At 41.0% G+C, this 25183-nt stretch overlaps 1 protein-coding gene across 3 annotated transcripts in view; it reads left to right on the forward strand.

Moving 5' to 3' along the window:
* METAP1D (methionyl aminopeptidase type 1D, mitochondrial) overlaps nt 1-22769 on the forward strand; it is a 43629-nt gene extending 20860 nt beyond the window's left edge. For 2 of the 3 annotated variants that reach the window (XM_059853101.1, XM_059853100.1), the window contains exons 2-11: nt 1191-1357; nt 3813-3962; nt 7309-7457; nt 8142-8184; nt 11968-12131; nt 19659-19760; nt 20565-20662; nt 21352-21399; nt 22265-22343; nt 22476-22769. In XM_059853101.1, the coding sequence (XP_059709084.1) occupies nt 1191-1357; nt 3813-3962; nt 7309-7457; nt 8142-8184; nt 11968-12131; nt 19659-19760; nt 20565-20662; nt 21352-21399; nt 22265-22343; nt 22476-22554 (1079 nt within the window). In that variant the 3' untranslated portion in view covers nt 22555-22769. The remainder of the gene's footprint in view (nt 1-1190; nt 1358-3812; nt 3963-7308; nt 7458-8141; nt 8185-11967; nt 12132-19658; nt 19761-20564; nt 20663-21351; nt 21400-22264; nt 22344-22475) is intronic. The other variant, XM_059853102.1, reaches the window with a different exon arrangement.
* The last annotated feature ends 2414 nt before the right edge of the window (nt 22770-25183 follow it).

Raw genomic sequence — 25183 nt, forward strand, 5'->3', positions numbered from 1 at the left:
GTACGATAGAATAAAAAACATGCAAGATGTGAAAGAAACTCGTTTGGAAATAAACATTTTTACATAGTTACGAAATATTCAGTGGATTGATTTCTTAATTTCGGTGATATAAAAATGTTTCATTACTTCTGTTTAAACAAAAACTTTTTACTGAAGAATAATTATTCATCTGGATTACTTGCCACAAGATTGCTCTTGTATTTGTATACATAATGACATTTTTCAGAAGCAGATCAACTGTTTTGTTAAACTTATGTTTCAGAAAAAAAATCTGTTTATATTGTAGAACATTTGAGTAGTGGAAATGCACACTGTGCGTAATTGTAATGTAATTGGGCAGTGTCAATAATCCTTTTGAATTTCCGGGTTTTGATGCTAGTATTGTCTTTTGTGCTGCATTATTTTGGTTTTGGTGTCTCTGAGAGCCTTTGGGCCTCAATTGCCCTTTCTTTTCCCTTTTTTCCATTTTTCTTTTTTTTTTCTTTTTTCCTTTTTTTGCAGGGGCAAAATTTGTCATTGCCCAACAACTAAGTTTGAGCTATGAAACTTTCCAAATTCCCATGTGAATTAAATGGAAATCCGATTCAAATACTCCAAATTGCACTTTTAATCCCTTCAATTACTTCTGGCCAAGATTAAAAATACCTCCTGAAGTTTCTTCTGTTGCCCCATGAACAAAATGAACTATTCTTTGTGTCTTGAGCAACAAGACAAAGAGCAATATTACCTTTGTTATGCTCAAATCTGTGACCAATTCTGCAAAAATACAGCTGAAAATATTGTATGAAGTAACTTTGGATCTTGTTTTTTTTGTCTTCTCTTTTTCTGCTATTGTGTCTTATTAAGTGCTTTACCAAGCCTTGGACAGTGCAGCCATGCAAATTGCTCCAAGCAGAGGCCAGTTAGAGCATCTCTCCTGTCTGTAAACTGTGGGGAATTTACCCACACTGCTTTTTAATGCATCAAACCAAAACAGATTTGATATTTTATAAAGCTTCAAAGTATTGTTTGGGAAGGGTTTTTTTTTTCTCATTTCTTCTCATTCTTTCTGCTCTTTCTTAAACAGTACAAGATTTTAATTACCCTCGGCAACTACATGAGTTCTGTGCTTTGTTTTACAATATGCCCTTCTTTTTGCATACTTTCCATTTTGTAAAAATGTTAATATTTTTTAATTTATCTGTTAACAGGTTCTGTGACTGGCTGCCACGTAATCTTTTCTTTGTGCAATCATAACTACCTGCACAGGCACTCAAGCAATCATCAGCAAAGATGCTTCTTCTTTCAGGGACAAAGAAATGCTGCTTATAGTATAGTTTGGCCAGACGTGGTTTCTCCAGCTCACCAAGTTCCTAAGGTACTGCAATTTCTGTTACCTAATATGTTCTTCAGCCAGTGTAGAGTTTGATTGCAGTCGTGATCAAGTGTATTTGTTGTCCAACAGCTGGGGGTTGGATCACTGTCCTGTTGCTTGGTCTGGCATTTGAAATAGGAGAGCCGATGTCCAGCTGTCTTCCATGTTAAACACACTGATGCATTTAGTTATGAGGGAGTTCAAACCTGGGCTTGTTTTGTTACAGTAGAATAAATGTGAGTATTATAATAATCTGTCGACAGTTCTGGGTCCACATTCTTGTTTGAAGCAATGGTAGACTGTCTTACCAGAAGTCAGTAGGAATCATTCATGACCATCTGAGTCCCCTTCTGTATAAATCTCTAACCAGCTAATTATAAAATGCTTGTGTTTTGCTGATGGTTTTATTATTTGGTTATGTCAGAAAAAGAACATACAATACCTGCTGGTAGCTGTCCCACAACCCCGCTGCATGTTTTAAACTTGTCTTTTTTGTGCCTGAGTGTTCTTATTCCTTGCAACGTATATTTTTGGGTTTATTTACTTTAAAGCCAAAAGGGACTTTTTGATGCAAATGCAAATTTAACATGTGCTCCGCTTCTTGTTTCCTTTTTTTCTGTTTCTTTTTTTCCCCTGTTTAATTACAGCATACAGATTAACTGTTTAGTATCTTTCCTTTTGCCAGCAGAAACCAAAGTACCCTTTCTAAACAGTGCTTCACAGGATGTGGATTAGTACTTCATACAGTTTTGTTTTGCATTTTAATATAGATTTCTTATGCCTAATATAGGGCATTTCCATGGGCCAGATATACTAAAAAGTTGTTAGACAGGAAAACAAATAAGAATGATGGAAGTAGGGCTCTTAGCCCTAAGAGCCTGTGGAAGCTCTGTGTGCAGGGAGAACATAGGGTTACATGCTCTATATATTTTCAAAAGCACAAAATCATAGAATTTTAAAACTTTATTTTCTGTATTTAGGTGCTTCTTTTAGGACAAAGAGGAAGAAATATATTGTCATAATGAAAAGTTGAGGGCAAAGTTTTTACTTTTATTCAGAGTATGGCAGAAATCACATTGAAATAACAGTGTTTTTTAAGATGTTGGTGTGAAACTGTCCACATGGACATTTGTATGCACTCTGCTTTGGGCTTCTCCCTTCACAGTTCTCAGAGGTCAGTAGGATCATGTCTCAGTTAATAGGTGAGTGCCCTCCAAGGGGAAAGCAAGGGTGATGCTGTGAATGGAGTGGCTAGTCTAACAAATGGCATTGTTTTGGTTGGTTTTTTTTTTTGACTAAGGCCCAAACTACTGCAGTAAGATGTTGTTGTGGTGGTTATGGCATTAATTTGAAAGAAATAGGATCTGAAATTCTGTTGACATAAGTTTGCTGAAGATAATTTCATAATTTTATCAGACTAGACATAAAATACCTGTAACAGTAACAGTAGTCTTCCTATTTAAAGTCCCAATGGAGTTCATCAGTTGCCCCACTCTTTGTTACTCCTACACCCTGTTGTTGTATGGTTGTTTTGTGTACAGCCAAAATGCCTACTTTGTTTTCTGCCTGCCAGCTTGACTGTGTATTTTGTGAAGTCAGTGCAAAACTCACCCTGTGGCCAGCATGGCAGAAAATCAGCCTGGCTGTCATGGGCAAAGGAATTCTTCCACAGCCAGTGAAACAGCCCAGGACACTCTGAGAGAAAGTGCATTTCCAACTCTGTGCAAGACATTACTGTTCTTATTAGCTTTCATGTTTATAAATGTTGTTAAATTGATGTGGATCTTAAAAAAATCAGATATTAAATGTCACCTCTTACAAGGGCTGAGAAGTTCTTGTGTGGAAAAAATGAGGTTTATTACACTTCCCTTGACAGCAAATTGGGATACCTTTGTGTAATGTTGTAGATGGACAAATTTAGGCACAGCATATGAACTAGATTAATGTGTAAAAGCCTCTAAATTGAAATCAGTTAAATCCTAAGGTTCTTAGTCAAAAAGCAATCTCATGGATTTTTCAATAGGAGTTTTGTTTAAATGAGAAACACAGGATTTGATCAAGTTTAATTTTAAGACTAATTCTGTATGTTTGTCCCATCATTTCCAGTGTTTAGATGCCTTTTGTAGAAAATGCCCCACTTTGCAAAAGAAAATGAAGAGTTTTAAAGTCAATTTCTTAACTTGAGACTGTCTGTGCTGGAAGTCAGCTGCAGTATCTGGGGTTTCAGCACTGGAAGGCTAACAGACTGTGTAAGTCAGTAGTAACAGGCAATGTTAAGTTCAAAAGGGCAGTGGAAGAAATACTGAGGCAGCCTTGAGGGTTTGCCCTGATGGCTTAGGAAGGTCGATACCACGACAGAAAGGGCAAGCTGCCATGAAGCAGGAGGCAATATCTGAGAAAATGATCCCATTGTCATGCTCAGTTTTCTGATCTTCATTTTCAATCCTTTTTCTCCAAGCACATAAAGAAGCCAGACTATGTGACGACAGGCATTGTACCAGACTGGGGAGACGACATAGAAATTAAGAATGAAGATCAGATTCAAGGGCTTCGTCAAGCTTGTCAGTTGGCCCGTCATGTCCTGCTTCTGGCTGGAAAGGGCTTAAAGGTAACAATTACAGAAGTCCCAGAACAGCTTGGGTGTTTTCTATGCTTTCACTTCTTTGGGTTTTGTTCCTACCTTTTTGTTCTTTTAACTTTCCTATTATGTGCATCCAGCTTTAAGTTTGATCCTGAAAAAATAAGGATTTATTAACTTTTTATTCAGTTCATGATATGCCTGTTTAATTATTTCTGTACTTTGGACCTATGTAGTGCATAGTTACTGGCTCAGGTGTAATGTCTCTGTGTTTGTCGTCTCCCTCTCTTCAGATTGTGTCAAATCATGTGAGTTTCTCCTAAGGCACGTGCTACATTTTTTCCTTTCATTTCATGGCACATCTACCTCAAATGTCATGCTTTCCAGCTCTGCGTGTGTACAAGCCCACACTTGGTCTGCCTTCTCCATTCCCGTCCATCCTTCAGCCCTCACTGTCCTGTGGGATCCAATGCAACTCCTAGGGCTGCCATGGGGAAAAACAGCTGCCAAATTCTACACAATTTTCCAGAGTGCATTGATAGTAAAGCCTCATGATTTCTAGAAATGTTCTTACGGTATGCTTTTTAGGATACCTCCCAAGAAAAAATGTAGAGGGAGGAGTCCACTACCAGGTTTTGCAGATGAAGAAATGCTTTTTTAGCCTTGCCTTGGTATTTCATGTAATAGCATATTGGATAAGGTGAAATGGGTTGAGTAGCTATGAGATGCAGAGATAGATGGGGACTGTAGGTCAATGCCATTGACTTAAAAGGGGATTTTTCTTTCAGTTATCATCACTCTTTCACAAAGGTATAGTTCTGGAGCTGGAATAGCAAATAACAAAATTGCCTGAAGCTTTAATCTTACATAGCTTTGTGCATGTGTAACTTTTTAATGTTCAATTGTTTTTCAGCACAGTAAAACTTACTCATTTAAAGTTAAAGGCATATACATGTTTCCAAAGGATCAGGGTACAATGTGGGTTTTGAATGAGAGCAGTTTTTCCCAAATACTCTTTGGTTGTTATCATGTGTAAATACATATGTATGCAGTATGGTGTCATTTATGATGCAGTTCATAATATGTACAAAATACTACACATGCATAATGAATGCTTTGTAGCAAAAAGGTGTATAAGGTAATAATTACATAACCAGGACCTGTGTGCTAGGGGAGAGCTGGTATTTGCAGTTGCAGTGCTAAAACCACGGCCCAGGTCAGTCACAGACTGTTGGTGAGCTCTGTTTTACACAATTTAGTGCTTGTTCAAGACCCCACTGACTGGGAGGATGCTCCAAAACCCTCCCTTATTGACAGTAAGCATCTTCTGCTTTCCAGCCTGTTGCTGCAAGTGGTCAGTTTAGGCCTATCTGTTCTTGTGCCAGCGCTGCTCTTTAATTTAAACAGCTTCCTGCCTTTCCATGAGTCTTCCCTTTCATACAGGAATAGAGCTGTGCACCAGACTGAACAAACCAAGCTCCTTTAACCTAGTTTCATAAGCTAAACTCTGCTTTCCTATTTTACCTGAAGAGTCCCATCCCTCCACCTGTTCCTGTTATCATGCTGAACCCACCTTGCATACAGTCCTCCAAACTGGCTCTTGCCTGTGCTTTAGCTAGTGGCAGTTAAGATCCCCCAATATAACAAAGGTGCATTATAATCCATGGATACAGAGAGATGGAGTTTGAACATGGTTTTGATGTTGCTTTACCACCTGTGGGATTTCAAATTATGATACAGTATTATATGATAGCTTTCATGAGTCTGAGTTATAGATTTGGGAATAAAACCACAGATTCTATGACATGAAAATATTTTATTTTATACTGTTGAATTGCCCTGTTCCAAGTAAGGTATTAGGGGCAGAGCAGGTGCCACCCCTAACTTGCCCAGCTAGCAAAAGTATCTTTAAAAGTAAAGCACATGCTGTTAAAAGCAGAACTAGTCACAGAGTGTAAGCCATGCAGTGACCAGAGATCTGTCTGCTGAGAATCCGAAAACCACATCAAATTGCTTGAGCAGAGAAGCAGTAGACAGCAGCTAGTCCAGTACATAGCAGTTCAGTTTGTCTGTGGGCTAAAGATGAAGATGTTTGAGCAGAGGCAGGAGCAACAAACCTGTGTTTATCCATAGCCACCGGCTGCCCTATCCAATCCAGAGAGCCTGCCAAGGCTGCGGCTGCAAAACAGGGGGCATGTGCACTAATCCCAAACCCTGGTCTTGAACCCACGTTCACTGCTCCTCACCTGCCCAGCAACGTTTCTGTGCTGAGCGAAATTCAGCTGAGTAAACAGACCTGGTTTTATCCTCAGCACAGTACACAAGTGCACTCTTCTGTATTGGCTGTGCATGGCCACGCAGTATTTCAATATGTAACTGTCTCCTGCTCCACAGCCTACCTGCATTCCACATGTTACTTCAAAATCACAGCCACTGTGGCATTTCCTTCAGTGTGCTAAGAATGATACTTGTATCTGTACAAAGTATGATTTTCAAAGGCTCGCAACTCATTGAAAGCAAAATCAATTTACAGAGGAGCCCTCAAAAGTACTTCTCAATTAGAGAGGTTTCCCTACCAAATTTCAGCTCTAACCATTCCAGAGACAGAGTTGATCCAAAAGAAAAGCAAAAATAATATTATTTTAAGCATGTGCACTTTGCACTCCATGGATACTCAGAAAATGGCTGACTGATTTATGAGAGGGGTTTTTTAATAAGTAAAATCTTGTGGAAAAGATGAATCTAGAAAACATCAAGCATAAAAATGAAGATTTCTAAAAATGATGGGTCAGTACTTGTAGATTCATTATGATCATCCAGGCTATGGCAACTTTAAGTAAAATATCCTTAAAATTTGCATCTAAGTATTTCAATGTTTTTTAAAATTTAGGAATACCTGGAAAACAATTTCTTAAAATGCTTAAATACATTATGATGAATGTACTTGGCAATTACAAGATTTAATATCCTTTCTTTTACAAATAAAAGGGGAAAGTAATGTTGTGTTTTAAGGGACTGAAAGCATTGAAACAAGGCATTTCTATAGCAGCTACTGAAACGATGACATGGGAAATTGGTGTCTTTGAGAAAGTAGATATGGAAAAAACAGAAAGGAAGTAAGCAGGATTTTAGGTTTTCTAGGAACCTTTGAGTGCTTATTTCTACTGCATGCTTTATTTAAAATCTCTTTTTCCAAGGGTTTTTCAGAAAAAAAAAAGTCCATATATCAATAAAGTATATCAGGCAGTGTAGTCTTGTATCAAAGCAGCATATTTGAAACATCCAATATTTCATTGAAGCTTGGCTGCAATCACATTCAGTAAATATGAGAAACTGTCTTTGCTTTTTTAACAGGATGTTATGTTTGATATTTTAGGTTGGCATGACAACTGAAGAAATAGATTCCATTGTTCATCATGAAATAATCAGACAGAATGCCTATCCATCACCTCTGGGCTATGGAGGTTTTCCAAAATCTGTTTGTACTTCTGTAAACAACGTGGTATGTCATGGTATTCCTGACAGGTATTTCCTCAATAATTTACATTTTACAACTGGAAATTAAAATGTTAAACTGGAATTAATAAATTGTATTTAATATTGAATATACTTCAGCTTAACTAAATGTTGTACTTAAATGCGTTGTAGATGCAGAACATGTTACCCTGTGATGCTTATAGCTGTTACAGAAATATATGTGAAATAGGAAAAAAATATATTATCCTGGTTTTCCAAACACTTAAAGAAAAATACCATATTGCATTTTGAGTTTAGTGTGCATGAGGGAAAAAAAAAACAGTATGGTCTGATTTTTTGTTCATCCAGCAAAATAAGTATAGGCTAAGGAATAAATGTATTTGAATTTATACAGGATTTTTTTTTTTTAATATTCTCAATACGTTCTGCTGCTCACAAAGTAAAATATGAACCCTAGTGAGAGCAAAAGAATAAATATAATGGTAGATTTTTCAGGTGTTGATATGTTTTTCTGGTAGTTGTTTCTCATTATTTTATATTCAGCTACACTTGTTCTCTAAATAGTCAGAGCTGAACATTAAAAATGGTTATTCTGTTTGCTTCTGCCTTCCTCCATCACAAAATATCTACCCCTTGATTTTTTATGTATGTGTCATTAGGTGTTTATTCTTATATTCCCTTTGTTGGGAACTGTCTGTCACCATTATTTTTTTTTTTCTGTTTATGTTTCAGTCGACCTCTTCAGGATGGAGATATTATCAACATTGATGTCACAGTGAGTAATTCATATAAAAAAATAGTCTTTGATCAACTTTAGAATCACTAGTAGCAACAGGAAGAATAGTGGATTGGAGATGGGGGATGCACAGATGGATGTGCTGTTTACTTCTGAGCCAAGGCACAAGCAGCTGGTTTCCTTTTTTGTTTTTAACTGTGTGTTTATTCCAGCTAGACTCAGGCCTGACTTGAATTTAGGACTGGAATCAGATGCACTGAGATCAATGTTGGCCTAAGTGAAATGTCAACCCAATCCTGCTATGTGTCATGTTTTTGAGAAGGTGTAATTGTTATTGATCCACTGTGTAGTTAATGCAGAGCACCACAGTACTGGGCAGCAGCTGAAGATAGATATGTATGAGATGAGCTAACATGAAGAAAGCCAGCATTTTTCCTTCACTCTGCCAAGATTGATCTTCCTCTTCCTGCTGATTTTGAGTGGGGCCTGACATTATCTTACTCTGTCATTAGAGGCTGCATTGGCCTGGGTATGTCAGTCTATTTGGACAGCAACTCTTTTGCTAGCAGTGTTCCCTACATTTATTAAAATCCCCGAAGGTAGTGTTGTGTTCCATTTCTGGTGTAGAAGCCCTGAACCTTTTGAGCAGAAACAGAAATAGTGTGATATAACTGTGACTTAATATTTCCAGGGAATCATCAATTAGAGCTATTTAAATAAACATAGGCTGGGTTTTCCTAGCAGCAAGAAAGCACAGGAGCTGGAAACCTAATTCTCATTTCAATTATGAAAAAAAATAAATTTGTGTCTTGCAGAAGTTTTTTTCTTTTTGCATGTTTTTATTTTTCTGAAGTGCTGTTTATTTCTAGTATGAACACAGATTTTTTTTAATCCCTCCATTATTTTGCAATAATATGTCACATACAAGGGAGCACAATCTCGTAAAAACAAGGGTTTTAAATCGTTAAAGAACCTTATGGTAACTTGATACTATGTTCATACTGGCAGAGTGAAGAAATCTTCAGCAGACCTACCTCTGAGCATGAGATTCAAGCTTTCTAAAATATTTTTTCTATTAAAATTAGGGTCAACGACCTTTTTCCCATTATATACTCACATGTGATCCAGAACTGGATTTGGTTTGGCTTGGGGTTTTGATCTTTTTAAATTCTTTCCCATCTCCATACTTTCTAATAGTAGAATTCTGGCTATCAGGTTTACACAGTGCAATCTAGCATTTTTAAACTTTATTTTTGGCCCTAATTTTAACTTTGGTGAACTGGTGTCCCTTTGCTGAGTTTATTAAACTAAATCAGTGTGCAACAACTAAGGATTTAAATCATGTTTCTTTGTACCTCCTTAAGGTTCATTTTACTTTTTGTTCAGTCTGTCAGGATAATAATGATACCTTAGATTTTAAAAAAGTATAGACTCATACCACAGATACTTTCCATGGTAAACTAAATGAAATATTTTTTATATTAAAATAGTGTGTATGTCTTGTCCACTCTGCTTTACAAATGTCTGACTGAATGTTACTGGCCTTTTTGCAGACATATATTTATTTGCTTTTAATTTAGTCTCATAAAAGAAAATAAATCTTGACATTTCTGTGAATGTAAAGATTCCTGCAAGGATGGGAAATGCTGACTATCTTCGTAAGATTTTTTTTTTAATCAAATAAAGCTGAACTGTACTGTGTGTGATAATTGCTTAGTTCAAAACAGCTGAGGAAAAAATACTACTTTTCAGCATTATTAACTGGCCTCTTAGCTTATTTTTAATGAGCAAAACTAGGATGTTTCACAGCTGGACAGAATAAAAATCAAAGTAAATATTGCACAACAAATTGTTTATAATTGTGTACAGGTTCTATAAAGTAATTAAGTAATACTCAGGATGTTAAGTGTAAATATCTAGCACTATGTACAGATTATCTGAACAAAAAAATCCATTTCAGCACAATTAAGAATGTAGCATTTCATGGATGAAATACAAATTTTATAGGCTTGAAACACGTGGACTTGAAAATGTATTTTAGTATAGAGACAATAGTGTTATCCATTACTGGATCCTCAGCATAGTGCAATTTTCAGCCTATTGTTACTAGGTTAAGGTTCCTTACAACTTGGTTCTTTCACTGAATTTAAGGAAATGGTATGTTACATTTGCTGTGGTTATAGTTTATTAACATCAGAAATATGTAATTGCAGCTGATGGGCTGCAGTAAATATTATTATTTGCTTTGTTGTTGGGTGTTTTTTTTGTTGTTGTTGTTGTTTGTGGGTTTGGTTTTTTTTTAACTCTCCTGTGTTTTAAATCTGTGTTTGCTTTTCAAGGATGATGATACCTAATGTTGGGGGTTTGTGTGTTTTCCTTGCTAGAGCTAAAAACAAACTAGTTTAGTCTAAATATGAACTATCTACTTTAAAACCTGCCCAATGGGCATTAAATAAAAAAATAAAAAATTATTTTGTGGCAGTCTGAACTGGCAGAGGAAGGTGTAGAGCAGAGGATTGCAGCTGCTTTTTGCTAGAGCAGTGGCAACACAGTTGGGCCCTTGCTGTCACTCACCTTTCCTTAAAATACCCCTTGCTCCTAATGCCTGCATTTTCTTTATATCTCAGCTTGAAGACAAACCTGGCCTTGAGATAAACTGTCTGTAGCGTGGGGTTTTTGGGGTTACGGGGTTTTTTTTTAGTTTGGAATCAACCAAAAAGAATGTGAGTCTGTCTTTCACAAATAGCTTGCCAGTGGCAAAAGTTCAGTGGTTCGAGCTCGGTGAGTAATTAGTTGTAAGAAGGATAGTTGCCCACTGTTTGGGGGAGAAAAAATGTTTTAGAAGATCAAAACTGTACACCATTATAATTTGTCTTTTTGTAGGGAAATATGGCTTGGTTTTACAATTATGGGCCTGCCTGCCATGTGCAGAGCTGCAAACCCCATTTTAATGGTGTGTTGCAAGCTCCATAGTGCATAGTCAGGATTTCTTGTGCTCAACAGAGAATTTCAGGAAGGCTAACATTTAAAACCTATGAAATTTCAAAAAGAAAAGAAAAAAAAATGTAATAAATTCAACAGCATGTTCCATTTTCAGAAGATAAAATTTTTTAGTGCCACAGCAGTACATTTATTCTCTCAAAATTCATCTCTGGAAATCAGAAGTAAAATCCAATGTTAATGCCACATTGTAGCTTAAAAATGAGAATAAAGAAAACCTGCAACGGCTGACAGTGGGTTTGGTCCTGGGGGCCACTCTGGCTGTTGGTAGCAGGGCATGGCTCTCACCTCAGAGCTCCAACAGGGGCTGCTGCCTTCAGACATTCACCTCCCTGCCAGCCACCAGGAGGTTCCCCCATGGCCACAGCCAGCGCTGGGGCTCAGGGCCTGCCCCTCTGGGGAGCAAGCAGGTCCCTGGCTGCAGGGGCATGGGCCAGCATGGGTGGCACCCAACAGCCCCCAAAGCCCACCTCAGCCCATCCATGGCCCCCACCCATCTTCTCACAAGCAGCCCAGTTATCATCATGTCTTGTGGCTGAGCAGTGTCACTGCCTGGTGCACTGCTGGGCACTGATGCACAGCTTCTGCTTTTCTTGAATTTTTAATTGGCAACGCTGGCAACCCTTAGGCACCTTGCAGTCTTTCAAGCTAATTTTTTTTTCCTCTGCAATGTTTTACTTTTCCAGTCTTGCAAATTCAACTTACCTGTCTTATCTGTTGCAATATATAGCTTGTTCTTAGAAAGAATGGATTTAATTAAGACAAGGATTTGTTTCTGGATGCAAAATGAGAAAATGTCTTTGCATTTCTGCATATGTTTAGGTGTATTACAATGGCTACCATGGTGACACTTCTGAAACCTTTTTGGTGGGCAATGTGGATAAATCTGGTAAAAAGTTAGTGGAGGTTGCCAGGAAATGTAGAGATGAAGCAATTGCAGCTTGCAGACCAGGGGCTCCCTTCTCTGTAATTGGAAACACAATCAGGTAAGCCTTATATTGACAAGTAAAAGGAGGGCTGGCAAATGGGACAAAGGTTATTGGTGGTTTGGTATAAAGCTGATGACATGTTTTATGATTCAAAACCATCATTTCAGTCTGATATCAGTATGTGAACTGCCAAGCTATAATGTTGTTCCTTGGATAAGAGGTATTTTTTTTAAGTGAATTACACTAGGGTCAGCAAAGATAACTGTAGAAAAAGACAAAGATATTCATAAAGTAGATTTAAATTAACAGATGTAATTTACAGTGGGCTTTTGTTTATTTTTTATTTGTGTGTGACACTACACCACATCTGTCTAACGGTGTAAGACATTTAGAAACCATTGTTTTCATTGAATGTTACAAAGGAATTAGTCAACATAAATAAGCTCTTTGTTTAAAAACTACAAAAATATTTAACTCGAGAGCTCCTGATCTTACAAAGAGCAGTGCCTGCTAACGTCATAGGGAAAAAAGAGCTGACATTCAGATTTTTCCCTATTTTGCATCTCTTCTAGCCTTCACATAAATGCAGTCATGACTCTTCTGCTGATGGCTTTAAATAAAAACGCGTCTTCGTTTTTTGAAGGTGCCTATGGATTATTTTAAAATGTTTACCAAAAGAAAGAAATAGACATATATCATATACATTTCATTAAGCAATACTTCTTCGGACTGCTAATGGTCCCAACAAGCTATTGAATTCATTCTGATTACTTAAAAGCTGCAAGGCTTAGTCACCTTGAAAGGATGCTGCCTTTTTTTTCCTTTGTAAATCTTCAAATACTTTAAGTAAAAAAGAGAACGGCAAAATATCAGTTAGATGTATTTATAGCTTTAAAAATATTGTAACAGAGTCTGAATCAAACTTTAGTAAAACCTCTTTGGGTTATATCTGAGAAGCTTTTATTGAAGACTTTGTATAAAATTGTGTTTTTGACAGTTTTAAATTATAGGCTAACTAGCCTGGAGAAAAAGGATAGTGTCTTTCTGTTCTTTCATAGGAAATGTTGAATCAGACCCCTACTGGGAAAAGAAATTTAATGCATATCTCACTATCTTACTGTCCATGAATATAATAGAAGTGAATTCAAAATGTAGTTTTATTTTTGCAAATGGGATGAGTCGATAGATGCACCTCATATTTTTGAACACCTAGGGTTCAACAAATTTACTGGTGGTGCTCTTGCATTTTAACAAAATTTATTCTTGAGTAGAAGGGGGCACAGAACACTGGATTCTTATTCAAGCATTCTATCGAGCTCTGCATTCATGGCTGTGTCTAAAGGGCATGTCAGCCTTTGATTCTCTCTGAGAGGTAATTATCCTTTTCCTGTCACGGAACAACAAATGATAGCTAACTACAGAGGCACATTTGCAGTAGTCACATTCATCAACTGCAGAAAAAAAATTCAATTTAATTGTGCAACACAGCTGCACATAGGCTTTTTGAGCATTTCTGTTGTTCTCCCTGTCTTGCTATTCCTCCCTCCAGATCTATTTTTTAAACTTTTTTTCTGGTTATTTTTTCCCCCTTTTTTGTCTCTTCTTCCATTTTTACTCTCTGTACTTTCTTGTTAAAGTAATTTTCTTTTGTGGCTCTCATTCTTTTTTCCCCATTGAAGGCTATGAATGTAGAAAATTATCACAATTACTCATATAATTGAGCCTCTTTGTAGCAAGTGCAACTCCAGTAGCCTTTCTCCATCATGAAAATGGTTTCATTATAGGGTTTTTCATATTCTCTGACACCATCTACACAGAGGAACAGGCGTGCAGATGAGATGTACTAGGAACAGGGTAGATCAGTAAGGTCACAGTAGGAATAATTAGCTCTGCTATGGAAAGAGCATCTAGGCCTTTTACTGCTACATAAATGTACTGTCCATGGCTTTTAGTCACAAAAAAACTTACTAACAAATGGAGCTCCCGCCTACTACTTTGAAAAAAAGATTTGTATCAACACTACAATTTTCCATCATTAAGACTAATAACACAGAGCCTAGTATACATCAAGGGGAATAAAAAGAAAAATCTCACATTCAAGTGGCGGCTGGGTGCTGACCTTTGTTCCCTTTTTTTGTGTTCAACTTAACTCTTTACAAAAAAGAGCCACACGCCACACCAACACGCAGGTGAACTCCAGCTAGTGCTAGCAAAGCATGGCATTCAGTTCGAAAATCTGATAAATCTCCATGCAGGATAATGCATTTCATTACAGATTCACTACATTAATTCTAGCTGGTTTTTGAAAAAAAATAAAAATTTAAAAAAAAAGGAAGAAGAAGAAAAATAACAGTTGAATGTGACATTGGATTTTTGCTGTGTTGTTGCAGAGGTCAGTTTCCTTGCAAAATGTAAATATATAGTCAGTGTCCCCTTTGCAAAGCAGATTAATTGAAGCTAGTAGCTATTTAAAACTGCATATGAAATAGCAGGTCATTAACTTTATTTCTCAAGATTTTATCATGTTGAGGATTTAAATGTGCTGATTTGTTTAGAACTACTTTAACACTCCCTCTGCTGAAAGCTCAGCTTGGCTTGGTGAAGCTGTGTGTTTCAGGTTATTTGTCATTTGACATTTGCTTACAGACAGACATATAATACGTACATATATATAAATCTCAAGTTTCACAAGAGTTAGATATTATAAATGCCTGAGAAGAAGCACCTACAAGCTGAAAACATTTGAGTCCATCAGAATGGAAATGTGTCTAGGTTTCTTTCATCAGTTTTTCTGTAAAGGTGCTCCAGTCATATCCAGAATGCATCTTATGCACAAATAATGAGAATATTTCCTTTCTACAGTAGGTATCAGAATAATTACATCTTGGAGTAAGTTTGCAGTCGATATTCTAGCATAGTCTTTGTCATGGAAGCTCAATAGCTGACACTGAGTATTTCCTTGATGGCAGTTCATTCTTCCATCGGCCTCAAGTTGCAAATAAAAGATTGCATGGATTCATGAGCTACTTTGCTTAGAAAAATTTGGGTCTTTGCTAACCTCTTTCTACTGGAAGGCATATCAAAACTATTGGTCAGTTCCAGTGTAAATGGAGTTGGTCCCTGTGGTCATTTTCTTCTACCGTTTCTGACATTTTCAGACAAAAATGTATCTTGTTTGAAATCTGCTTTTTAGACAGTGCCTCTAAGTGCATGAAAGTGTTATAAGTGTAGAGAGCTAAAGAACTTAAAAGTGATTTCATTAAATGAACCAAATTTCAACTCCTACAAAAAATAGTAGTGATGAAAGTATTAATAAATGGTTTAAAATGTTTAACTAGTAAGTATATGTTTTGATATTAATTTAGAACAATATAAAGCAGATTTAAAAAAAAATCTGTTTCTATCAGATTATGCACATTTAAACAATAAGTGGCTCAGGCAAAATAAGTCATTTTAATGTCATCTGTGATAGATTTTCCTTGACAGCTACTGTAAATTACAATTACACTGCTTCTCTCTGCACTTGAAAGTAAGCATTGCAATAAATTATCTTTTATTTCAATCCATCATGTCTGCTTTCAGAAACAGAGAACCTCAAATAAAAGTTCAGCACTATTGTAAGAAAAATACAGTAATTTGTGTTCCAGTTTGAAACTAAAATGTACCTTTCTTTCAAAAAACAATTGTTGGCTTTCAAAAATATTACTAATTATACCTCAACATTTATTGTCATTATAGGGAATCCCTGAACTTGTGCATTCCCTCAGTCTAGGATTACTATTTCAGAAAAAAAAACTACTTGAATATTTTACCAGTAGAATTTTGTAATTTCTCAAATTAAATACTATGGTACTATTCAAAACAGGTTTTTTATTACAAATAAATATAGTTTAGGATGAGCCTGGTTTGAATACTTAAAAGAAAAGTATGCCATTCAGTGGCCATTTTGCTACTAATATAGCTAAGACAAACATGATTACTTCCAAATTAAAAAAAAAAAAAAAAAGTCAGATCCCTACATAAGAACACAATTGTCATGGGACTGTTACCAGCTTCAGTGTTTCTCAAGTATATTCACTGCCAAGAAGTCTAAGACAAATTTGTTTAACAACTTTGGCCATTCATGTCATGCTGCTCTGCAGGACTGCTTTGGATAAGGTTTCATCCCTGGTGAGAGAAGCTGGCACTGTGGGAAAAGCATCCCTGGCTGAAGATCAGTTCACCAGGATGCTTATCCTTGACAGCAAAGCAGTCTGTGCCATCTTGTCCAGTCAGTCAAATTCTTTCTTCACTTGTGCCACCACAGAGCCCAGAGAAGCAGTAGCTATCAATGCTGAAAATGGGATTGTTTCACTTCTGTTTTTCTTCAGTGAGTGCTAAGAATACTAGACCAGACCTACCCTGAGGAAAAAGTGACAAAATTTGGAAAAAAAAGGAAAATGCTCCTCTAGGTGCACCTAGAGGGTATCTGCACAGGACAGCTCCCTAAGGAAATTCTTTCAACCTGCTTTTCAGCTTAACAGAAGGGATTTATCACCCAAGAGCTCCTTTGAGGGGAAGCTTGAGTATAGGGGAAAGCTTTCTAGAGAATCAGTCCTGCTTGTTCCTCCTTTGTGGCAATTTCCCTGTTAGGCTGCTGTCAGGACAGCAATGCATGTCTCCACACTTATCCCTCTTTTCAGAGAATTAGCTGTTGTCTGGCAACATGGGAAGAGGATGCTCAGATGGCAACTGACACCTATCTCTCCTGTCTCCACTCTCTGAAGCATGACAGGCTCTGACAATGGCTTCAGGAGGATAGCTTGGCCCTCAGTGATGTTCCTTTACCAGCTGGGTCACTGCTGATCCATGCCAATGCCAGATGCTTGGCCTGGTTTTGCCATCAGCTATAGAAAAGCAGCACTGCAGCTACTCTTGACTCCTCAAGCCACTGGGCTAGAACACATGGCAGCAAAACATAAAATCAAGTACTGGGCTCACTAAATAATTATGCATTTAATCCTGCCCAATTCACCTCTGCCCAAATAAGCAACAAAGATCAATATGTGTGATAATAAATGTTGTCAATGGGTATTTTTAACAGTTATTATTCTGAAGAACCTTTTTTTTTCTCTTGATGCTGTCTTGTGAGGTATACCTCTGCTGCCCCAGCATTTGCTCTGGATATGATTTGCTGGGATGTACCCCATCCAAGGGGAACTGGCAGACTGGCACATCCTTTCCCACAGCAGATGCCAGGCAGCCCAGCTCAGCCGTGCCAGCCTCTGCCTCCTGCCTTCACTTATTTCACACTCACAGTCAGGGCTCCTCCAGCTGTCTAAGCTTACGCTGCCTGTCTGCAAAAAGCATCTGATGAAGCTGGGGCTGCAATCTTGTAAGATTGTCTTATGGGAAAGCTGCAGAGAACAGCCACCACTGACAGGTCCTGAGCTGGGCAGTGAGACAGTGAGACCAAAACGTTGAGCTGTTGTCAGCAAGAAAGGGTAAATGTGTGCAAAAATGCTCCACTCTCTGGCATCTTGATCTTTTAAATCAGATTCCATGGCCTGGGAATCCTGGAGACCAGAAAGACTTACTAAGACCAATAGTTCAATTCACTCTTCTCAGAGCTGTCTCAAAGTTACAGTTAACATGTACATTTACAGGATTACCTTTGCAAGTTGTAGCTAGGATTAGCAGCTTTGTTTTGTTATGAAAGCTGGGTATTTTACTGTAACTCCACAAGGATGTAAGAGTTCACTGGGATTTATTAAATACTCCAAAGTAAAGCTAGTAGTTGTGGAAAGAAACACCTGAAGCGCATGCAAATACTAAAACCAGATTGAAAATGGTGAATTTCATACTTGCAGTTTATTTTCTGTGTGTTACTTCAGGTCTGTTGACCGTGTTACATTTTATGTAGAGAATACCAAGGCTGTGTATGTAAACAAGAGGGAAGAAGGAGGGGCACACTGTTTGTCAGTGTGGATGTCAAAGGCCTGTGAGCTCCGGGATCTCCTCTTTGGATCACAGACAGTAACCACTGAGGTACTGATGCTAACAGAGTTGTTTTCAAAGCTGTTTGGCAAGAAAGTGGTAGAATTCACTGTTGAGATGCATATGAACCATTTCTTTGATTGCATGAGGACAGGATACTGTTGTAACACTGCCTCCTGTGTGCCCTGGTGCTTGTGCGCTTGGTGCTCAACACACAGCTCCTGCTGCTACTGCCACCCTCCTTGGCAGCAGCTGAATGCTGAGGCTGGAGCTTCCCCTGCTCACTGGAAAATATGGTGCCATGGTTCTCAGAAGAATAGTTGCACAGGGAGAAACTATTTCTGTTTTGCTACAGAACATGGATTTTTCTGGAAGAATAAATCTAGTAATAATACAAAAAATAACCATGCTCTGTCAGTGGTCAGGATGCCATGTAAGGACATCAGCAAGGCTGAACAGTTAGTGTGCTTGTTTATGATTTTGCTAAAAGACTGGCAGAAGAAGATGAAAGAAAACCTTATCACATGTTGTATGAATGGCTTCTCCCATCTCTCTTCCAAGAATCACTTCACTCATATGGGAATCATCATCTGCATTGCTCTGGGCTTGGTCACTGGAGATCTTGGATTTTGTGTATGTTTCTGAGGAATCTGGCTTTCTAACACATCACCGTTCCCTGTACTTCTTGCTTGACCTTCAGCAGCATCACAGCCAGCAGGCCAAGTCTCTGACCCAGATATGGGGAACATGATAGAAAGGCAGGGGAGAAAGTATTTTCCATCTCTAGTAGGACTTCTCATTGCACAATCCTTCATAATTTTTTTTCAAATAATTGATGTATAAAGTTCATGTATATATAAATTATTTATAAAGCCTGGACTTTTTCTAGCTTTATTGGTAATCCTCTTTGCCCATACTTTGGAGTTTGGGGGTACCTAAACCTGAAATTTCTATTCTTCTCCAGAGTTAATGAAGAAATGTGATGAGTCTTTTTATCAGAGCAATAAAAAGGTAGAAGGTAATATACGAATCCTGTTAAAAAATGTTCTAAGGTCTGAACACTGCAGCATTAACCAACTCTACTCTATCATTGCTGTTTAACTGTGGTGGAGCAGCATGTCCCTCAATTGAGTGGCATTAAATTCTGGGACAATGACCCATGGGCACTGGAGCCAGCACTGCAGAGTCTGTGGAGCCTGGTGTGCAAAGGTGATTACTTTGTACAGCAAGCTGAGGCCACTTTGCACCTGAATAAAAGCTACCCCATGGGGATTAACAGGCTTTAATTTCTGCAACAGCTTTACCTTTAGTTGAGTTTTCTAACTTTTCCAGCTTTCCACCTGTAGTGAAACTGTGAGAGAGCTTTTCCTAAGACATAAATACAGACAATCCTGAAGTTTTTCAGTGCCTACCTTCATTCAAAGAAGCAAATTAAGCTTTTAATGTTACAGGCAAAATCTCTTCAGGCTAAGTGCGTTCCTGTCTTGCTCCCATTCAATTTTAGAAATAGGATGGGGGTGATATGCAGGGACAAGGGTAACTTTCTTGTCACTTCTAATCCATCTCCAGATCTTTGTGAATCTCTGCATTTTTCTGGTTTGGATACAGGGAGGCCTCTTGGTTGAGCTGTCTCATATCACTGCGTCCACCATTGCCTCCACCACTGTTTGAATGTAGGGAGACCCTGAAAGTGAAGCCTGCAGACATGAGGTGGGCCAGTAGCCAGAGGATACCCCATGTATCTCCAGGTCCTCCAGTTTCGGGGAACTGGGATAGGAATTTGCTTTCCTACCATGGGAAGAGATCAGTGTTCAGCCATGGTCCTGCCGGCAGTTCTCAGAGATGCTTCTCTCTGAGACAGGCTGTGAAAGGCAGGTCAGATCTCTCAGGCAGAACTGAAATACTGTAATTGTTATGATTTGGTTTTGCCTCTGTGGCAATAGATTCATTAGAAATACATTGTTATTTAGCATACATCTGTTTGCTGAACTTTCAATAGGTTTTTATACTAAATATTTGAAGTATTATGAAAGCAAAGTAGTAGGGCTCTTAACTCTCCCTGTTGGCAGCAACAGCCTCTTCTGCAGGAAACCCAGTGCAGGCCCCTGGGTATGCAGCCCAGCACAGACTCTGCACTTACAGAGAATTCGGCAGAGGCTGTGATTTGGTACTGTGCTGGGGCCTCGACTGCCCAGCTTGGCAACTTCAGCTGTGCCATCTTAAAATGAATTCTCAGTGTGCTCGTGGAAAAGGTTACCCTCCATCGGGCAGGGAGACAACATACTGCCGTTTTACATAGCAGGGCTGGCACGGGAACTACCAACCTCTGTTGGCAGGCATGTTAACTCAGAAACCTAACAATGGCTCAGCCATGCTCCCTTCAATGATTGTCTTTCGGAACGGTGACAAAGTGGTGACCCAGTGTCGGTAGCAACGCGGTATCAGGGGCTGGGGCTGTCTAGCGGGGCTGGTGGTGGCGGCACGCACCCTGACAGGTCCTGTTTGCCCCTGCAGCTCCCTGGCATGGCAAGGTGGCTTCCAGGTCTGCCCCTTCTTCGTCGGCCACGGCATCGGGTCGTACTTTCACGGGCACCCCGAGGTGTGGCACCACGGTAAGTGACCCCCGCCCGCCGGGCCCGTCTTTCCCCGCCCCGCTCCGCTCCGCCCGGGCGATGAGAGGGCTCCGGGGAGGGGGAAAGGGAGGGCGGTAAAGCGAGCCGAGCCCCCACACCCCCACCCCCACCCCCACCCCCACGCACGCTGCCGGTCCGGCGGGGCAGGGGATTGCCGGTGGGGAGATTAAATCGCTGGGAAGCTGGAGGGCATCCCCGGCCTCGTTTTCTGAGGGTCGCGTGGGTATTTATGGGGACGAGTCCCTCGTTAACGGAGTTGCCGGGGCAGCTGAGCGCCGCCGACCGCCTCCCCCGCCCGCTCCGGGCGGCAGCCGCCCTGTCCCGCGCCTCCGCATCCCGCCCGCGCCCGAGCCACGCCGGCAAAGTTTGTCACGGGGCAAAGAAAAATCTCTGCTAAAACGTTAAAGCTCCCGGCCTGGACGGAGCCGCCGTCGGGGTGGTCTCGCTGCGGCCGGGGTGGGATCGCTTTCGGCGGGTGCTCCGGCTCATAACGGGGCTCGGGTGCACAGTACCTGCGAGCTAAAAAGGGGTTTAAACAAAGGGCTTGGTTGCTTTCCCTTAAAAAAAAAAAAAAAAAAAAAAAAAAAAAAAAAAAAAAAAGAGAGAGAGAGAGAGACCCAAGATGCATAAACGCGGGTTTTGTTTTTTTTTTTTTTCTTCTTTTATAGCCAATGACAGTGATTTGTTAATGGAAGAAGGAATGGCGTTCACAATAGGTTAGTAAGTCTCTGCTATGGTTTTTCTTTTTAAAAGTACACACGGAGCAGCCCAGATCAGTAACATTTCTTTATTGGGATATAGAAATTACCGTGCAGACAGGGGGACGTCGGTGAGATTGACCTCTTAGGAAACAGATTAAAATATCATTTTAAGAAATGCGTTAGAAACTAGTTGGATGAAATAATTTTCAAATTACAAGATTTAAAGAATGAAATGTTAATTATAAATTTTGCTAATATTTGACTCCTATTTTTGGCAAGGCAAAGATTCTGCCATCACACTTGATTTGAGGAGGGTGAGAAGGATGCGATCATGTCCCCGAAGCCGAGCAGCCTGGTGGCACTTAGTCATTCGCTGCCTTCCCGAGCTGTTGTTGGGTTTGGGGACTGCGGCGGCGGTAACCAGCCGGAGCCTCGCCCCGCAGACTGATCGTGCTCACTTCCAGTTGTGGAGAACTGCTGGGGGAAAAGCCTTCATTCTCACTGTGTGGCTTAATGGCACGGCAATTAGAAGGAAATAAGAAAATTGTTGTTTTGCTGATTTGATGAACATTTTAAGCCTGTTTTAAAAAATCAAATATTTAAAACTATCTATTGTTTATAAATGTGGTTGGTGCTTTGGTTATTATCCACACGGTCTTAATTAAAATTCCATGGTTTTACAAAAGAGGAATGGGCAACTTCCTACCTTGTATTCCTTTTTAGTTCACATTTTAGTGTGTCAAGAGAATGCCAGCCCAGGGAGATGGGACCTATGTGGAAGGGGAGCTGCCTGCTGAGATGCCCCCCTTTTCTTGATTGTTTCACAATCCACACAGGAGTGCAACTAACTTTAGAATACATTTTGTTTTTCTTGCTGCAGAGCCAATAATAATGGAAGGATCCCCTGAATTTAAGATTCTGGAGGACAAATGGACTGCAATTTCTGTAGACAATAAAAGGTGCCTGATTTTATTTTTTGGTATTTCTTAAGATGTGGAACTCATCACTGACAGCCCAAAAAACCCAAACAGATGAGTTTCCAGGCATGGTGAATGTGTTTTTCCCTCATAACTGCTAAATGTGAATTTCAGATCTGCACAATTTGAACATACCCTGGTGATTACCTCAGAGGGAGCAGAAATCCTCACTAAACTGGTGGAAGAAGCCTAAAGATGGATCAAGGAGTGGAGAGACTTGCTGGACTTCTGGGATTTCAAGTTTTACTTGGGACAGAGAAGAGGTTTCTGTGATTTCTGAGGGGAATGGCTGTTGCATAAGTCACTCCAGGGGACAGAAAAAGCAATTTGAGGGGTTGGCTCTGGACATAGTTCTTTCTGTGTATTACCTGGTGAGTATTTAATAAAAGTCTTTAGGTTTTTTTGTGACCCTTGGAGCAGCCAAGCACAGTCTGCAAGTGGCAAAGGGTTTGGGTTATTTGGGGTTAGGGGCAGAAAGTGGTGCCTCTCTCTTCCAAATCCTATGTGGGGCAAATAGATATCAGATGATACAGTCTAAGCAGTTGAGAGGACAGAGAAACATAGCATTTTCCCTTTATAGCTGAGGTATGGAGTCAATTTGTCTTCATTGCGATTAACACAGTGCTGTTTCCCAGGCTCTAACTTCTACTAGGATGGAAAAAAGTTTCCTGAGAGTGTCAGGCAGAGGGAGCAGACTCTTCCCAGCATCATTCCCAGCAGCAATCCCCCGCTTCTCGCCTCTTTTTACACAGCACAAAAAGTGATTAAAAATGAGATGCAAAGCATGCCTCTCTGGGGATCAATAATTGCCCTGCTTGAAAAATTAGCCAGTTTGGGGTAATCACTGCTCTGTGGTGCCCATGTTAGTTAAAGGAGAGACACTCTGCAGTTTAGGCATTTTATGGAGGCAGAGGAGTTTGCAGTCTGGAAGATGAGTCCTGACTCCTGCACAGAGTTTGGAACTGACGGACCTCACGAGCTGCAGTCTCATTCGGCCCTGTGCTCTCTGCAGTCCTGTCCTGGGCCTGCCGGGCGTGCAGGGGTTGATTTGCAATTTAGCCAGTTGCTGACCACCCTGTGGGACCAAACAAGTCTGGCAGTGATATTTGGAGGCTACCAGGGCAGGACCTGGGCCTGTGAAACCTGGATAGCCTTGTAGATAATTAAAGGACTTCCAGAAGTTCCCCAGGCCCACGGCAACACTGGTGATATTTGGTACAAATAACTTGGCCCTCGTTACAGGCAGATGGGGTTGCATGCTGAGGGCTGCCCAGTTGCACATTCAGGCAACCAGAGTGGCTCAGCACTGGCTCCCTCAGCGGTCCTGGACAGAAGTAAGCTGCTTTCTTACAGCTTTACTCTGCTGTTTGCTTTCATTCAAGTACAGTGAGCTCTCAGCTCTAATAGTTTCTAACAGCAGCTTTTCAAAAAGCAGGGACCCCCCTCCCTGAATACGGCTAACACCGCAGGGCAGCCACTCAGCTTCATCCTCCCCGAGAGGAGCTTGGAAGGCCATAAAACCTGCAAAACAAACGGTGCAGGCAAGTTTACAAATACGCAGAGAATAAACAGTGCGAAGGACAGTCGGCATTGCCTGGAGGGGCATGTGTTTTGTTCCCTTACGTTCGTTCCATCGCCCAGCCGCGCTGCCCCTTCTGAGGGGCGCTGGGGGCAGCAGGGTGTCCGGCGCGTTTCAGAGGCGCCCTAGAGATGCCTCCCGTGGATTTTGGCCACTCCGGGAGCCCCTGGATTGCACCGCAGGTGCCATGTTTCTCACCATCGTCTGCCCTTTGCCTCCTGTCCTGCTCTTACCGCGCCGTGGGATGAGGCAGGAACGGGGCAACCGGGAGCGGGGAACCCCCCGCAGCCCGTCGTAGGGGGACTGCCGGCAGCTCCTGGTAATCGCTGCGCCCTGAAGTCCCGCCGGTAACTCTGGTGGGACTGCGAGTTTTACCGGCCACTGCGGAGCGCTGGCGACCAGGCGGAGGCATTGATAGCGCACCTTTGTAATCCTAATTACGAACGAGACTGAAGAGATGTCTCGGCTGTTCAGGGACAGCCAGCGCCTCGCATAAGCCCATCATGCAGAAGGTGTTGCCGGGACAGCACGATGAGAGTCCCGACGTGGCAGTCGCTCCCGCGGCGTCGGGACATCCTGTGGCCACGGCCCCTCCGCGCCCGCCGAAGCCGCGCTGACCGGGACCACGGAGGGGCGGGGACCCTGCTCTGCAGGACGGGGGCGAGCAGAGCCTCACCGACCGGTCCGCGGGGTTTTGGCGGGGTTGGAGAGACTATGTTTCGCCCCAGCACTGCCTGTGTCCGGCCGATCGGAGCAGGAGACGGCAGTCACGGCGGACGCGGAGCGGCCTCCCCTCTCTGCAGCTGTCAGGCTGAGGCAGGCGAAGGTGCCAGAGCTGCCGGGGCGCCCTGTTCCCTGCCCGGTCAAGCTCCCTGACCCGCCTCGGGTGGTCACTTCCATGGCCAGGAGGGCAGAGCTGGCTGGCGAAGGGCACCGTGTGCGTGCGGAAACACCGTCACTGCCCCTTCTGCGCCAAGCCTAGGAGAGTTAGTGAGAAGGAACTTCGCGCTTTGCGAGGAAAAAAAAAAAAAAAAAGAGAAAAATAAAAAGAGCGGGGCGGGGGGGGAGGAGGTAAAAGCGCGTCGTTAGGAAACGGGCAATTAAAACCGACAGAGCTACTAATGAAAGGAGAAAGGGAAAAAAAGAAAAAAAAAGGGAGCAGAGGGGCTCGGTTGTGCCAGCTTTGCACAGTGAGGGGCCGGCTGCTTCAAGGGCCGTTGCTGCCCGAAGGAGCCTGAACACC

This window comes from Haemorhous mexicanus, chromosome 8 (genome assembly GCF_027477595.1).
Source record: "Haemorhous mexicanus isolate bHaeMex1 chromosome 8, bHaeMex1.pri, whole genome shotgun sequence".
NCBI lineage: Eukaryota > Metazoa > Chordata > Aves > Passeriformes > Fringillidae > Haemorhous > Haemorhous mexicanus.